Source organism: Neltuma alba, unplaced genomic scaffold (genome assembly GCF_004799145.2).
Source record: "Neltuma alba isolate B1F8T4 unplaced genomic scaffold, ASM479914v2 tig00011243_pilon, whole genome shotgun sequence".
NCBI lineage: Eukaryota > Viridiplantae > Streptophyta > Magnoliopsida > Fabales > Fabaceae > Neltuma > Neltuma alba.
In genome coordinates, this window is record NW_021635961.1 from 159730 (window position 1) to 177445 (window position 17716).

Here is a 17716-nt window from a genome sequence, read left to right on the forward strand (position 1 = left end):
AGGGTTGGGTCCGACTGGTTGCAAACGGGAACGCAAGGCGCCTTCCCTACCATGTTATGGGCTCGATACCTGTGAATGCACCTGGGATTAGTCTGGCCGGTTGTGCTGGGATACCCTGAGGCAGCAATACCATCCTACTAAAAAAAAATAATTGACGACCCCGATGGAGCAGGCACACGGCCTGACAAGTGACAAGCCCACTTAGCTATCGCATTAATCATACCAACAAATACCACCTCTGCAACTTCGAACTGGTTAAATTTTTATTTTATTTTAAGTATAAAATTTTAATTTATTTTACCTCTTATAATTATTATTTTTTAAAATAGTTCTTATATAATAGTAGTTCTAATAAATATATTTAACTAGTAAAAATATTTTAAAAAAGACAATACCTATTTATTATAAATAACTAACTTAATTAATATTTTTAATATACTTAAATTAATTTACTAGTTCTTATATTAATAATCCGTATAACATTTATGGTCGTTCCCATAAGGGCTAACAGGTACACGCAACACAATAAATAAAATAAATTTAACTTGAAACCATCTAAATTTCTTTGAAACGATCTGTGTGTGTATACCTAATTTGAGGTCCCTTCAATAATTAACTGGAAAAATTACAATTAAGTCTTAAAAAAATAATTATTAAAATTTTTAATAACAATTTAAATAGCCTGGAATGATAAATTTTAAAATGAAGAAAGACAATCTCTAAGATTTATTTTATAATTTTTTTTTCTTGAGACATAATTAATTTCCAAATATATACGTGTTTTTTTATTTTGATAATATATGTACGTGGTTATTTTGTTTCCAAAAACGAATAGAAAAAAAAACCAAATACCCCGTGGTCCTTTCGTTTTCCAGATGCAATTTTCATGGGCCATATTTGCTGATTTTAGCTCTCAGAAATTTAATCAAATGATATATACGTGGACCTAGCTAAGAGGCTGTTAAACAGATTTTGCATCAAAAAAAAAAAAAACACTTTTTCTTAAAGGCCTAGAATAGAGATAATAAAACAACAAAATAGACGTTGTCATTGTCAAATATTAACTGCGATGATGTAACGCAATGTGTGCAAAGAAAAAACGAGCAGAAATTTTCTTTCGGCCCTTAAAATTAAAATTAAATAGATATTACTATTTTCGGTTTTTAATATAAAAATTGATTATTAATTTGTTAATATTAGTTAATTTAATTATTTATAATAAATATATATTTTTTAAAAACATATTTTTATTCATGCGGTACGGGTCATTATAGTCAGAATATACTCCTTTGATTATAAATTTACCCCCCAATGTACGAAAAGCTCGGAAAAAGTAAACTATAATATTATTTTTCATGGTTTGTGAACAGTTTTATACCAAGTATCGATGTGATGATTATATTGCATAATTATTTTTCATGCGCGTGATCTTAAAGTTCAAATTCATACATATGCAAATCATCGAGCTTTCCGATCAGCACACATTAATAAATACTCTGTATATGGTTGGTTTCATTTAATATTAAAGCTATCCATAGGACATGAATTCAATACACAGTGGACGAGGCCAAAATACATCCTCCAGCATGCCGCGCTTCGTAATTTATTTACTTATTTTTCAAATTACTAGAGCTAACTAATTATTGATAATTATTCATGCATGCAATTGCACTTCTTCTTTTTTTTCAATCTTCCCCCAAAAAAAAAACACCTTGGTCTAGTACAATTTATTTTATTGATTTAATCAATTTGGGGAAATCACTTGGAGGATTACTTAATTGCATACTTGACGAGGCCAGGAATGTGCACGTCCATCATGTACTCACTCCAATCAATACTTCCAACGCCCTCCCACCACTTTGTTGCCTTCCTTAGCTTTTCTGTGTTGCTGTCGTCGAAGCTGTTGTTTTTATTTTCATAACATTAATTATTCCAAGTTAAGCTAAGTTTACGCATTAACATAAATAACTACGAAATAATCAATGAAAAGAGAATAATTAAATTAAAAAAAATACATACGTAGCCTTGAAAAACACGTAAGGTTTGTAAAGCTCAGCCATTCGTGTCAGCATTTTGATTTTCCTGTGGTTGCCATTGTAAGCATCTTGGAAGCCTCCGCAAAGCACTTTGTTCGCTAAATTTAATCCCTTTTGAAATCCACCAAAACGTGCAAAAACATTAGTACATGCAGTTTAATATTTACAGACATGAGGTAGCTAGGGTGGGATATATATATATATATATAGAGAGAGAGAGAGAGAGAGAGAGAGATTGTTTTGCACAGCTTGAAGTGTACGTAGAAGATGATATACCGTGAGTGGTAGCAGATATTGAATCAGCAAATACATATGGAAATGAGCGTTGCTTGCTAATGTTGCCTTGGATCGAATCATCAAAGGCTTTCCATTTTTGGTGGTCAGTGGGTTATTCTTGAAATAAAGAGACAAGATATTAGGAAGAGATGAAAGTCTAAAAGGATTTCTTGACGAAGAACAAACATGGTATGTGTAATTCTCTGAAGCTTCATTCGAATGTTTCGCCATTGCTGCCATCATACAGTTTACTACTATGTCCGCAGGTATCTGCATCATCATCGTCATTATGAATCGCTGGCCGAGGTTCAAATTTTAAATAATATATATTACGCTAAAATATAGTATGTATCAACCATGCATAGATTGTTCTATAACATGGATATTTAAAGAAGAAAGGAATACATATAAATACTTACCAAGTCTAAAATTGTCTTAGGATTACCCAGAAAGCAAGTTAATTTTCCTTTGCCATAGCCACCGATTACGGCATCCACTGTTCTGTAATCATAAAATATATAATTTTCCAGCTTCGTCCTTACTTTTATTATCTCTATATTTTGTGAAGGTAATTTACATACAATTAATAATAAAATGTCCAGCGTGTATGCACAGTGATTAATACCTGAAACCTTCAATCCAGCCAGGAAAGGGTTCTTTGTAGGTACTGGTCACCATGGTTGGGCGTAGGATGACTAGCGGAATCTGATCTTTGAGATGTGACAGAAACATTTCTCCCATTGCTTTTGTAAATACGTAAGTGTTTGGCCATCCATATAAGTTTGCCCTGTTTAGTTTTAATTTAAATTTGCATTCATTAGTTCATGTTATTGATTAGAAAGGATGAAAAAGACAGATGTGGGGTTTTGAATTGATAATTAAAGAACCTCTTAAGTCCATAATCTTTCATTGCAGCTGAGATGGCCTTTGCATCAGCATTCTCCTCTTCGAGCTGTTGCATTCTTTTCTTCATAAAACCGAGTTCCGCGTGAATGTCTAATTCTGCAACCTTCTTCAAGGCATGTCCCATCTTAAAGGGTTCTTCCCGTATTACTACTTCTTTGTCCTTAGCCTCCCCACACACATATGCTACGATAAATAATTTGAGTCATACTCCTCAATATTAAAATATATGTGTATATAGTATACTATAATCCTCAATATTAAAATATATCTGTATATAGTATACTATCTCCAGTCCTAATTATAAGACTTTGTAGACTACAAGGTTTCAAACGATGTCTTATAATTAGGATAAGAGATTGTATAATTTTACAGCAAGCCACAATATGACTAATTTTTCTGAAGCCATGCAAGACCAAGAAATATGTCTAGTAATGATCCACACAAGTCTAAATCAAGTTTGGCTCAGGTCTGCGCCTATATATGAACATTCGGGGTTTTAGCTGCTGGGCGATGAAGATGGCATGCGGCCGATGGGAGGGCTAGAAAAACTGAAATGCAATAATCAGAAATTAACTAAAGTTTAGCTTATTTACTGTCTGCTTCGAGTTAATTAAATAGTCAACATAGCTAAACAAAACATACTATTAAGCAGCCACGAAGCTGATCTGTTGCCTCTGATCCTAAGTAAAGAACTCATTACCAGAAAGATTATTAATTACTTCACCCCATTCTAAATGTAGGAAATAGTAGGTTGAAAGGTTGTTTTGTACCTAAACAAGATACTTTAGCTTCTTTGGTTAAAGAGAACTTTATTTTCCAAATTTATAATTTTTTCTTAATTATGCCAATTAATTGCACACATTAAAAGAAGTTTTTAAGCAATATTTAATGTAAATCATTAAATAAGGGTATCTTAGAAAAATTAATATATATTTTTTAGATAAAATTAACTTAATTATTTTCTTCATCCTTCTAAAATTGTTATTTAGTTCTTATATTTAGAATAAAAAGAAGCAACATGCATGTTTACCAGTTGATACGTGGAGAAGAACTTGTATCTTTTGACACCTCTTTGCGAAGTTTAAGACATTCAGAGCGCCCATCGTGTTAACATTCATTGCAACGTCAAATCTGCATGACATAGTTGGCCAGAACAAAAAAAATCCGCACGATATATATTACAGTAATGTGCTAAAAGTGGAAATTATTACAAATTAATTTGTAATAACACTTTTATATTACTTATCTTCATCATTGATTTATGATATAAGAATGATTGATTTAATTCATGTTTTAATTTGATATAAAACAAATAAAGGCGCAGTGTTGATTGGTTAAAATATTTTTGTTCGTGCGTTTGTGTTTGACCAAAAAACAAATTGGCCCTTTTTCCAGTTTAAAATTTCGTTTATTTACCACCCATCTTTTAGCCCTCGTATGGAAAGGGAAAGAATGAGAGAAATATTAGAACTTTGCGATTTGGGACCCTCCAATATGGGAGATTACAATTTGGGACCATCAATTTGAAAAATAGTAAATAGAAACCCGGTTTCATATTGCAAATATAAAATCTTAGTGAAATGTCTGAAATTGCTCTCAGCTAAGTTGTGATTTGGCCTACTGAAATTGTTATTTGTTAGAGTAAACTTGTTATTTTTCATAGTCAACTTGTCACTTGGCCGAGAGGCATTTCAAATATTTTATTAAGATTTCATATTTACAATATGGGATCAGATCTTTATTTGCTATTTTTTAAATTGATAGTCCCAAATCACAATTTCACATATTATGGGGTCTTTATTTGCTATTTTCCCTTTTAATCATTTTTTGGAGTTTTCCTTCCTAATTCTTTCTCTATATCAAAGGAGGGGTTATACTACTCTCTGAACAATACCAAGCTTTTGCGAGAACATTAGTGTGGGTAAGTCGGTGACACCACACCGAAAAGTTTAGACAAGATGTGAATATAAAACAAATGGTGTTGAAGCGCACATGCAAAAAGGAGGCATAAACTAAGTTAATTACCTTTCATCAAATTGGGTAACTGCAGCTGAGTTCACAATAACTTGTATTTCTCCCAACAGCTTTTCAAGGTTTTCATCATTAAGTCCCAAGTTTCCAGCAGAAACGTCACCTGCAACTGCAGCTACCTTTTCTGATATGTAAGAATCAAAATCTTCTCCCATCTCATCTCGTAGAACCCTGAACAAATCCTTTCCTATGATCTATATATCCATCAATCAATTTATGCCCAAAAATATACATACGTTAGTAAGGGGTGTGTGTGTGTGTGTGTACACTATAAAATGGACGAATAATAATAACTTTAAGATTTGACGTACATCATCACAGAAACGTTTTGCGGCTGCATTATCATCTGATGCTCTGATAAGAAGATACACTTTCTTCACATCTGATTGAATCCTTAATAACTTCTCTACAAAAACTGCATAGGCAAACATAAACAGTCACTAAAATGATCATTGTGTACTGTGTTGTGTGGATATAGATGAAAGTTACAAGTAATACAGAGAATACGAACCTTTTGCTAAGAAGCCGGTGGATCCAGTAACTAAAACGGTCTTTTGTTTGAAAAAGTGGTGTACGCTTGCCATATCCACATATACTGTAGGAATGAAGTGGTAGCTATAGTACTATACGGTGAATTGGTGAGTAGTATGCAAGGAATTATCACCAGGCATTTATAATGGAGATGATAATATTAATTCGTTCTATATTTTTGGTGAAAGTAGCGGGCAGATTGTTATTGATTCAAATGAATTGCATAAACTGCATGCACGTGGTCTCTCACAGATCACCAATAAATTGATATGGAAGTTTTGGATGGTGTGATAAGAATTTATATATTTTTAATTTTTTAATTCCTTACCGGTCTAATCCTGTGTCAACTTTGAGTTGACCCACTAACTCTTGACTTGCTGTTTTGACCGGTTCAGTTGCTGGTCCAGTTTTCAGTACCTTGGTATTTATACCACCATGGTCTCCTCTCATCTTAAAGTATTAAAATTAGATAATCAACTTATACATATTTTAAAAAATTAATTAGTTAAAATAGTTATTTGTAATAAATGTAGATTGGTTTTTGTAATTAAAGCTGTGTTTATACCACCGTGGTCGTGCTCTCATCTTAAAGTATTAGAATTAGATAATCAATTTATACATATTTTAAAAGATTAGTTAAAATAGTTATATGTAGTAAATGTGGATTAGTTTTTCTGAAAAACTATCTTATCTGGTAATTATCCTGGAACTCCCTCTTCTGTGTATGTAATCACTAGAAATAGCTTGAAAAATGCTTATAAATCTTATTACTATTGTCTTTCTAACTAATCGACAAAAGATCACTGTGTGTAAGAGGCACGCCCCGAGCTAGTCCTAACGCGAGGTGGCACTTTAATTGGCCAGTGAAATTAAGATCTCACATATTCAAAAGTTTTTTGTTGGATAATTCAGAGTATTTAGGTCTCATTATTAATGAAGCCGCCGATTCTTTTACTGGACGCTGGCAAAACTTCTGTTTTTTTTTGGGCTGGGGGAGGAATTGCTTTAAGACATAATTCTAACTGGTCTTTTTATAAGTAACTTTCAATATATTTTACACATATAAAGAAAAATTTTAAATTTTATTAACTCTTATTTAAAATTCAACAAATTTTTAATTTTATTCTTATTTAATATATGTTATACCTTATGTAAATAAAATTAACACAATAATAAATAAAGAGTAAAATTATACATTCATACAAAAAATTTCTCTCAATATCCCATAAATAGGATCAAAAAATATTTTCTTTCTACTTTATAAATAGGATAAGAGAAGTAACTATTTAGGGTCTGTTTGGATAACATCCCAAACCATGGTTTGGATAAAAAAAATTACGAAACAGGGGACAAAATTAACAAATTATGGTTTTGGACTCAAAATCATGATTTCAGAAAAAGTGAATCCATTCTGCTTCTGGCTCAAATTGGAGGGTATAATTATGCATGTTAGAACGAATCTCAACTATAACATGATTTTAACACCCCTTAATTATTTTTTATAGACATATTTAATCTTATATTTTATAAATATATATACACATATTAATTAATTATTAATGATATTATCTTATATGTCATTAATTATGTTGGTAAAAAATATATTATTAACAATCTTATTCCTTCAAATTAAAATATATTATAAAATCAATCTTTTATGTAATTATCATATTAATTTATACTTTTTTTAGTAATTAGCACATATAAAAAATACTTCTGATGACAACTATCCAAACACTATCACGTTATCAGAATCATTTTTTTATAAAATTTATTCTTCACAAAATTTATTTTTCAGAAACTATTTTTGAAATTATAGTTTGGTTTTATCCAACACTTTTCGGTCAAGGATAAAACCACTTTAAGGATTGCAGAAAAAAGTGCGATGGGATCAAATAATAAGAATATAAAATTGTGCATTGCATACTTAATTAATAAAAATTAAATTTTAAGGACTAAATTAATAATTGAGGCAAGCTTGAAGAACCAATACTTTCATTATCCAGATGTCTCCGTCATCGTAAACACAAAAATTTATGATTATATAAATAATATTTTTTATTATACTGAAAAAGCAAGGGACGGAGTATTAATTAATAATTTGACTTTTGGACGCGTAAAGTTGGATGTGACCGACGATAATTGACATGGCTGATGCATCATCAATTAAGGCGGTTGGAACAGGTACACGCCCTGGCAAGTGGCGAGCCAGCAAATAACTTAGCCATCGCATTGGGATACATTAGAATCGGAGATAGGGAAAAAAAAAAATTTTAATCTAACTTAAAAAAAAAAGAGATTTGCTAAAAATTAAATTTGTTAATATGATTTATACTTGGATCAGTTTCTATAAAAATTAGTTTATAAAGTAAAAAAATTATTTAAATTATAATTGAATAAATAAATTTAGTTGTAAAATGGTGAAAAAGGGTATAACTCTCATTAAATAATAAAAAAAATATAAGTTTTCATCGTATAATAATTTTAAATTATTATGATAAGAAATTATATTTAATAAATAAAATATATTTAAATTAAAAATTATAGTAATGTGAAAATTTATGAACCAAATAATATTATATAATTAATTAGATGATATACTTTACATAATTTATATAAATATAAATAAAAATAATATTAAAATTAAAAATATTGTCAAAAATTATATTAAAGATTATTTTTATTTAAAAGAACATTAAAAATAAATAACTAAAAACTGGTTAAGAAGCATAAGAATAACATAAACATAAAGATAAAAATATCTTTTAATTTTAAAAAATTAATTTTACATAAATCATAAATAAATTTCATGTGTTTTTTTTATGATCATGATTAAAAAATAAGCTTTTCAGCTCATAAGTAAAATTGACAACAACAAAAAAACTAATCCAAACGCCTCTAAAAGTGCCGGACATGCTTTTGGCTTTCAAAAGCTGCTTTTCATCATCCAAACAGGCTGTTAATCATACTAATATTCTTTGAAACAATCTGTTCGCGTACGCCTAACTTTAGGTCGTTGCGCATATGTACGAGATCGTCTTGGATTACCTGCCCCTGTACAGTCGAGAGATTGTGGCCGTTGACTTGATCCCTCCATCCACAGCATGCATGCCGTGAGTCTGATTTTCATCTTGGCTGCTAATGCTCAGAACTAATTAAGGTCATGTTGTCTTTTATTTGTTGGAAAAATTATATTGAAGGTACCTATACTTTCTCTTTATTTTTAATTTGGTACCTATGTGTTTTTTCCTTTAATTAAACATTTAATTTTATCTTTTTAGTAACATTAGCTCTTATAACTTTGTTCTATTGATATTTTTAGTCTCTACATAAGGATTAATGATGTTAATAGAGGAAAAATAAAGATTTAGTTTAAGAACAAAAAACATATAGGTACCAATTGAAATTAAAAAAAAATATAGGTACTTCCAATATGGTTTTCTCTTATTTTTTTGCGCATTTCACAGTATACTCTTTTAGACTTGTTTATAAATCATTTTGAACTAGTTTAACATAAATCAAGAAAAATTTTAAATTTTGTTAACTCGTATTTAAAATTTAACGATTTTTTAATTTTATCCTTATTTAATATTACTATACTTCATATAATGTAAATAAAATAAACACAATAATAAATAAAAGGTAAAATTGTATATTTATATATAAAATTTTTCTCAGTATTTTATAAATATGACAAAAAAATATGACCAGAGGAGCATGAGATAATTTTATTAGTGTGCAGTAATACCATAAGTCCACAACAGAACTAATTTTATGATTCATCAAATTTTGATACGTAGTTGTGAGTGCCGTCACTTTCGATGCACAACCTGCTTCTTTATAGGATATCAAGTCATCAGCAATTATATACTCCTCCGGTCCTTAATATAGGACCCAATTCTTGAGTTGGTTTTGGTCCTAAATATAAGAGCCATTTCTCATATTTATCAATTTTCTCTAAATTACCCCTATGAATACTCCCTCAACCATAATCAAGTAAAAGAGGAAGAGGGGGTATTAAGAAAGACGATTATGGTGTTTTAGGAAAAATGTGTCACTTTTTTATAATTAACTAACTACCTAACTTCCTTAATCTAATCAAATTAGTTAAATGGGTCTTATATTAAGGACCGGAGGAGTATTAGTTTTGGTTTTAATTATAAAATTTTGTTTATAATCTATAAATAAGATATTATAAATGAACCGGAGGTATTACCTTCTTCATGTGCAAAATATCTGCCTGATGCTAACCTCTACCAGAAACGTGCTCAAATTCTGGACCATGCTGGGTACCGACTGGCTTTTTAAAATTACTATTATGTACATAGATCATTTTCAAGTATTGTTAGCCCAATTAAAGCTGTATTTATACCACCTTCGTTTCCTCTCATCTTAAATATTATAACCAAATAACCAATTTATACCTATTTTAGAAGATTAGTTAAACTATTTATTTGTAATAAATGTGGATTGGTTTTTCTGAAATTTCTTATCTGATAATTGCCCTGGAACTCCCACTTTCATATATGTAATAACTAGAAATAGCTTGAAAAATGCCTATAAATTTTATTCTTATCTTTTTAATTAATTGACAAAAGATCACTATGCGTAAGAAGCACGTCCCCAGGTAGTCCTAAGTCCTAACGCTAGGTGGCACTTAATTGGCCAATGAAATTAAGATCCTATATATTCATAATTTTTTTAGTATTTCACATTTAGGCCTTATTATTAATGAAGCCACCGATTCATATGCATGTAATCTAACTACTCTTTGCTCAGGGATAAAAACACTTTAAGGATTGCAGAGAAAATTGTTGGTGTGATGAGATCAATTAATAATAAGAATATAAAATTGCGCATTGTATACTTAATTAATAAAATTATTACATTTTAAGGACTAAATTAATGATTGAGACAAACTTGAAGAACCAATAGTTTCATTATCCACACACACATATCCATTTTGGGGAAGGAGTTGTTAGAAGATCCTGTCATCGCAAAAATAGGATTTTATAGACCTGGTGGCATAGAGAAAACAAAAATTATGATTATATAAAATAACATTTTTTATTTGTGAAATCGAGAAATTTCTACTAAAGCAGGTGCTATCTGAGAGTAATTAGCCGACCTGCATTTGAGGAATCTTACAGAGTGGAGGTGCGGGAGAGAGAAGATGAAGGCGTAGGTGTTACAGGTGAAATGAAAAAGATGATGCTAGTCAGATGTTGAACAGTGCGACGTCAGTGTTGTCAACTTAAGGTAACGACAATCGGAAGGACTTCCGTTACTGGCTGAGTAAAGAATAAGGATCTAATAAAATGTAAAAAAAAAATTACAGGTCAGATAAAAAAAAAAAAATTACAGGAACCTGATTTAAATTTTGATAAAAGTATAAGGACTGTTAAATTAATTTTTTCTTATTTTGGATGCACTTTTCTTGGTTCCCCATCTAAATTTCTTTGAAACTATCTGTACGTCTACACCTTGAAGGTGACCCATTTTAATATCAATCTATAATCATTTTAAATTTATTAAATATGAACTGTCTATATATAATTTGAATAGTTTAAATTTAAAATTTTTAATTAAATATTTTTAAATAAAAATTATTTTTTGAAAAAAATAATAGTTAATTATCGCTATTTTAAATTCTACACATATTAAAATAATTATTTTAAATAAAAAAAATCATATTTGAACCATCCAAATAAGATATGAATGATTAAGATCTAATAAGTTTAGGGTGTCTATTAAAGTGATGTACTGAAACTACTTTCAACTTATGGTCCCTTTAATAATTAATTTCCAAATATAAACGTTGTTTTTTGATTTTGATAATATATATATATATATATATATATATGCGTGGTTATTTTGTTTCCAAAAATGCGTAAAAAGGATACGAAATACCCCGTGGTCCTTTTATTTTCCCGATGCATTTTTTCATGGGCCACATTTGCTGAGTTTAACTCTCAGAAATCTAATCATATGATATATACATGGACCTAACTAAGAGGCTGTTAAACTCATTTTGCATCCAAAAAGAATCGAAGTACTTTCGGTTTTTAATATGAAAATTGATTATTAATTTATTAATATTAAAAAAAAATTTATTCATGCAGTGCAGGTCATGAGAGTCAGAATATACTACTGTGATTATAAATGACCCCCCCGGGCCAAAAAACAATCTAAGAAAAGCTCAGGAAAAGTAAACTATAATACTCCCTTTGCTTCTAAATATAAAACCAGAAGAGTATTATTGTTCATGATTTGTGAATAATTTTATACCAAATATCGACGATGATTATATTGCACAATTATTTTTCAGATTCCCTGCCTTGAGCATCCTCGTCATCTTAGAGTTTAAATTCATACATATGCAAATCATCGAACTTTCCGATCAGCATATATTAAGAAATACTACCTCTGTTCTTAATTATAAGAGCTAGTTGATTAATTTGAGAAGATTAAAAAAATAAGTTAAGTTAGTTATTTATAATAAATAGGTATTATCTTTCCTAAAATATCCTTACTAATCAAGTGCATTGGCTAGAACTACCGTTGTTAAAAAGACTACCTTGAACAAAAATGCATAAATATGAGAGACAAAATGAATAGGGATCTTATATTTAGGATCAAAATAAAAATTAAACAATATTTTATATTAAAGATCCGAGGTAGTATATGGTTGCTTTCATTTAATATTAAAGCTATCCATGGGAGATGAACCCAATACATAGTGGACGATAGTGGACGAGGCGAAGATACATTCTCCAGCATGCCGACCTTCGTAATTTATTTACTTATTTTTCAAATTACTAGAGTTAACTAATTATTGATAATTATTCATGCATGCAATTCCACTTTTTTTTATTCAATTTCCCCAAAAAAATACCTTGATCTGGTACAATTTATTTTATATGATTTAATCAATTTGGGGAAATCACTTGGAAGATTATTTAATTGCATACTTGACGAGGCCAGGAATGTGGACGCTCATCAGGTACTCACTCCAATCAATACTTCCAACGCCCTCCCACCCCGTTGTTGCCTTCCGCAGCTTTTCTGTGTTGCTGTCGTCGAAGCTGTTATTTTTATGTTCATAACATTAATTATTCCAAGTTAAGCTAAGTTTACGCATTAACATAAATAAGTACGAAATAATCAATGAAAAGAGAATAATTAAATTAGAAAAAAAAACATACGTAGCCTTGAAAAAGACGTAAGGTTTGTAAAGCTCAGCCATTCGTGTCAGCATTTTGATTTTCCTGTGGTTGCCATTGTAAGCATCTTGGAAGCCTCCGCAAAGCACTTTGTTCGCTAAATTTAATCCCTTTTGAAATCCACCAAAACGTGCAAAAACATTAGTACATGCAGTTTAATATTTACAGACATGAGGTAGCTAGGGTGGGATATATATATATATATATAGAGAGAGAGAGAGATAGAGATTGTTTTGCACAGCTTGAAGTGTACGTAGAAGATGATATACCGTGAGTGGTAGCAGATATTGAATCAGCAAATACATATGGAAATGAGCGTTGCTTGCTAATGTTGCCTTGGATCGAATCATCAAAGGCTTTCCATTTTTGGTGGTCAGTGGGTTATTCTTGAAATAAAGAGACAAGATATTAGGAAGAGATGAAAGTCTAAAAGGATTTCTTGACGAAGAACAAACATGGTATGCGTAATTCTCTGAAGCTTCATTCGAATGTTTCGCCATTGCTGCCATCATACAGTTTACTACTATGTCCGCAGGTATCTGCATCATCATCGTCATTATGAATCGCTGGCCGAGGTTCAAATTTTAAATAATATATATTACGCTAAAATATAGTATGTATCAACCATGCATAGATTGTTCTATAACATGGATATTTAAAGAAGAAAGGAATACATATAAATACTTACCAAGTCTAAAATTGTCTTAGGATTACCCAGAAAGCAAGTTAATTTTCCTTTGCCATAGCCACCGATTACGGCATCCACTGTTCTGTAATCATAAAATATATAATTTTCCAGCTTCGTCCTTACTTTTATTATCTCTATATATTGTGAAGGTAATTTACATACAATTAATAATAGAATGTCCAGCGTGTATGCACAGTGATTAATACCTGAAACCTTCAATCCAGCCAGGAAAGGGTTCTTTGTAGGTACTGGTCACCATGGTTGGGCGTAGGATGACTAGCGGAATCGGATCCTTGAGATGTGACAGAAACATTTCTCCCATTGCTTTTGTAAATACGTAAGTGTTTGGCCATCCATATAAGTTTGCCCTGTTTAGTTTTAATTTAAATTTGCATTCATTAGTTCATGTTATTGATTAGAAAGGATGAAAAAGACAGATGTGGGGTTTTGAATTGATAATTAAAGAACCTCTTAAGTCCATAATCTTTCATTGCAGCTGAGATGGCCTTTGCATCAGCATTCTCCTCTTCGAGCTGTTGCATTCTTTTCTTCATAAAACCGAGTTCCGCGTGAATGTCTAATTCTGCAACCTTCTTCAAGGCATGTCCCATCTTAAAGGGTTCTTCCCGTATTACTACTTCTTTGTCCTTAGCCTCCCCACACACATATGCTACGATAAATAATTTGAGTCATACTCCTCAATATTAAAATATATGTGTATATAGTATACTATAATCCTCAATATTAAAATATATCTGTATATAGTATACTATCTCCAGTCCTAATTATAAGACTTTGTAGACTACAAGGTTTCAAACGATGTCTTATAATTAGGATAAGAGATTGTATAATTTTACAGCAAGCCACAATATGACTAATTTTTCTGAAGCCATGCAAGACCAAGAAATATGTCTAGTAATGATCCACACAAGTCTAAATCAAGTTTGGCTCAGGTCTGCGCCTATATATGAACATTCGGGGTTTTAGCTGCTGGGCGATGAAGATGGCATGCGGCCGATGGGAGGGCTAGAAAAACTGAAATGCAATAATCAGAAATTAACTAAAGTTTAGCTTATTTACTGTCTGCTTCAAGTTAATTAAATAGTCAACATAGCTAAACAAAACATACTATTAAGCAGCCACGAAGCTGATCTGTTGCCTCTGATCCTAAGTAAAGAACTCATTACCAGAAAGATTATTAATTACTTCACCCCATTCTAAATGTAGGAAATAGTAGGTTGAAAGGTTGTTTTGTACCTAAACAAGATACTTTAGCTTCTTTGGTTAAAGAGAACTTTATTTTCCAAATTTATAATTTTTTCTTAATTATGCCAATTAATTGCACACATTAAAAGAAGTTTTTAAGCAATATTTAATGTAAATCATTAAATAAGGGTATCTTAGAAAAATTAATATATATTTTTTAGATAAAATTAACTTAATTAATTTTCTTCATCCTTCTAAAATTGTTATTTAGTTCTTATATTTAGAATAAAAAGAAGCAACATGCATGTTTACCAGTTGATACGTGGAGAAGAACTTGTATCTTTTGACACCTCTTTGCGAAGTTTAAGACATTCAGAGCGCCCATCGTGTTAACATTCATTGCAACGTCAAATCTGCATGACATAGTTGGCCAGAACAAAAAAAATCCGCACGATATATATTACAGTAATGTGCTAAAAGTGGAAATTATTACAAATTAATTTGTAATAACACTTTTATATTACTTATCTTCATCATTGATTTATGATATAAGAATGATTGATTTAATTCATGTTTTAATTTGATATAAAACAAATAAAGGCGCAGTGTTGATTGGTTAAAATATTTTTGTTCGTGCGTGTGTGTTTGACCAAAAAACAAATTGGCCCTTTTTCCAGTTTAAAATTTCGTTTGTATACCACTCATCTTTTAGCCCTCGTCTGGAAAGGGAAAGAATGAGAGAAATATTAGAACTTTGCGATTTGGGACCCCCAATATGGGAGATTACAATTTGGGACCATCAATTTGAAAAATAGTAAATAGAAACCCGGTTCCATATTGCAAATATGAAATCTTAGTGAAATGTCTGAAATTACTCTCAGCTAAGTTGTGATTTGGCCTACTGAAATTGTTATTCATTAGAGTAAACTTGTTATTTTTCATAGTCAACTTGTCACTTGGCTGAGAGGCATTTCAAATATTTTATTAAGATTTCATATTTACAATATGGGATCAGATCTTTATTTGTTATTTTTTAAATTGAGAGTCTCAAATCACAATTTCACATATTATGGGGTCTTTATTTGCTATTTTCCCTTTTAATAATTTTTTGGAGTTTTCCTTCCTAATTCTTTCTCTATATCAAAGGAGGGGTTATACTACTCTCTGAACAATACCAAGCTTTTGCGAAAACATTAGTGTGGGTAAGTCGGTGACACCACACCGAAAAGTTTAGACAAGATGTGAATATAAAACAAATGGTGTTGAAGCGCACATGCAAAAAGGAGGCATAGACTACGTTAATTACCTTTCATCAAATTGGGTAACTGCAGCTGAGTTCACAATAACTTGTATTTCTCCCAACAGCTTTTCAAGGTTTTCATCATTAAGTCCCAAGTTTCCAGCAGAAACGTCACCTGCAACTGCAGCTACCTTTTCTGATATGTAAGAATCAAAATCTTCTCCCATCTCATCTCGTAGAACCCTGAACAAATCCTTTCCTATGATCTATATATCCATCAATCAATTTATGCCCAAAAATATACATACGTTAGTAAGGGGTGTGTGTGTGTGTGTGTACACTATAAAATGGACGAATAATAATAACTTTAAGATTTGACGTACATCATCACAGAAACGTTTTGCGGCTGCATTATCATCTGATGCTCTGATAAGAAGATACACTTTCTTCACATCTGATTGAATCCTTAATAACTTCTCTACAAAAACTGCATAGGCAAACATAAACAGTCACTAAAATGATCATTGTGTACTGTGTTGTGTGGATATAGATGAAAGTTACAAGTAATACAGAGAATACGAACCTTTTGCTAAGAAGCCGGTGGATCCAGTAACTAAAACGGTCTTTTGTTTGAAAAAGTGGTGTACGCTTGCCATATCCACATATACTGTAGGAATGAAGTGGTAGCTATAGTACTATACGGTGAATTGGTGAGTAGTATGCAAGGAATTATCACCAGGCATTTATAATGGAGATGATAATATTAATTCGTTCTATATTTTTGGTGAAAGTAGCGGGCAGATTGTTATTGATTCAAATGAATTGCATAAACTGCATGCACGTGGTGTCTCACAAATCACCAATAAAACATGATACCACCTGTAATCCTAATTATACGACCTCATTTATAGTTTATAAATAAAGTCTTATAATTAGAACAAGAGGTAGTATCTAATGTTGAACTCATGTGTTTTGAATTCTTTTCAAATGAAATAATGTTCACGACTTTAGAATTTGTTTGCTTAGGAAGTCACAAAAGCTGGTTGGCACGAGAAAAAAAATGCAGCTGGATTGGAAAAAAATCATGTTTGGCATGGTTTTGTGGGTAACTGATTTTTTTTTTCCCAAAAATCATTTTAAACTTGAATTGTGACAAAGAAAAATAAGATCTTTACGTTGTTTCTAAACTCTATTATTGATATCATTATTGATATTCACCTCCTTGACATTAATTTTGACGGGACCGAACATAAGATGGATATCAACTAGATGCTTGTTTGGTAGGGCGTTTCATTCAACAGCCAAAAAGTAGCTTATAGGTGTGATACAGTTTCTAATTTCCAAACTTAGTAGTTATTTGAAACAGCTTTTGGATAATTTAACTTATAAGCTAAAACCTGCTTTTTTAAACACAATAACAAAAGTACTTATAACTTATGCAAAAGCAATATTTTAGAATTAGAAGACATTTTTACCCTTATGTTTATGTTATGGTTATGCCTCCCTCTACGTATTCCTTACGGTTCCCATTTAGATTTTAGTTTTTTATTTTTATTATTCTCTTAAGTGAAAATAATTT

The 17716-nt window shown here is 30.9% G+C and overlaps 2 protein-coding genes across 2 annotated transcripts; both read right to left on the reverse strand.

The window, feature by feature from the left end:
- Window positions 1-1679: 1679 nt before the first annotated feature.
- Window positions 1680-5859, reverse strand: LOC114762819 (probable fatty acyl-CoA reductase 4). The gene is made up of 10 exons (XM_028952410.1): window positions 5761-5859; window positions 5561-5664; window positions 5244-5443; window positions 4249-4349; window positions 3200-3401; window positions 2938-3099; window positions 2732-2813; window positions 2313-2582; window positions 2020-2147; window positions 1680-1900 (listed from the first exon to the last, which is right to left on the reverse strand). The coding sequence occupies exons 1-10, from the start codon at window positions 5831-5833 to the stop codon at window positions 1771-1773; spliced, it is 1452 nt and encodes a 483-aa protein (XP_028808243.1). The 5' UTR covers window positions 5834-5859; the 3' UTR covers window positions 1680-1770.
- A 6876-nt stretch (window positions 5860-12735) lies between these two features.
- Window positions 12736-16819, reverse strand: LOC114762828 (probable fatty acyl-CoA reductase 4). Its single transcript, XM_028952421.1, has 10 exons — window positions 16721-16819; window positions 16521-16624; window positions 16204-16403; window positions 15210-15310; window positions 14160-14361; window positions 13898-14059; window positions 13692-13773; window positions 13273-13389; window positions 12986-13113; window positions 12736-12865 (listed from the first exon to the last, which is right to left on the reverse strand). The coding sequence occupies exons 1-10, from the start codon at window positions 16791-16793 to the stop codon at window positions 12736-12738; spliced, it is 1299 nt and encodes a 432-aa protein (XP_028808254.1). The 5' UTR covers window positions 16794-16819.
- Window positions 16820-17716: the final 897 nt, after the last annotated feature.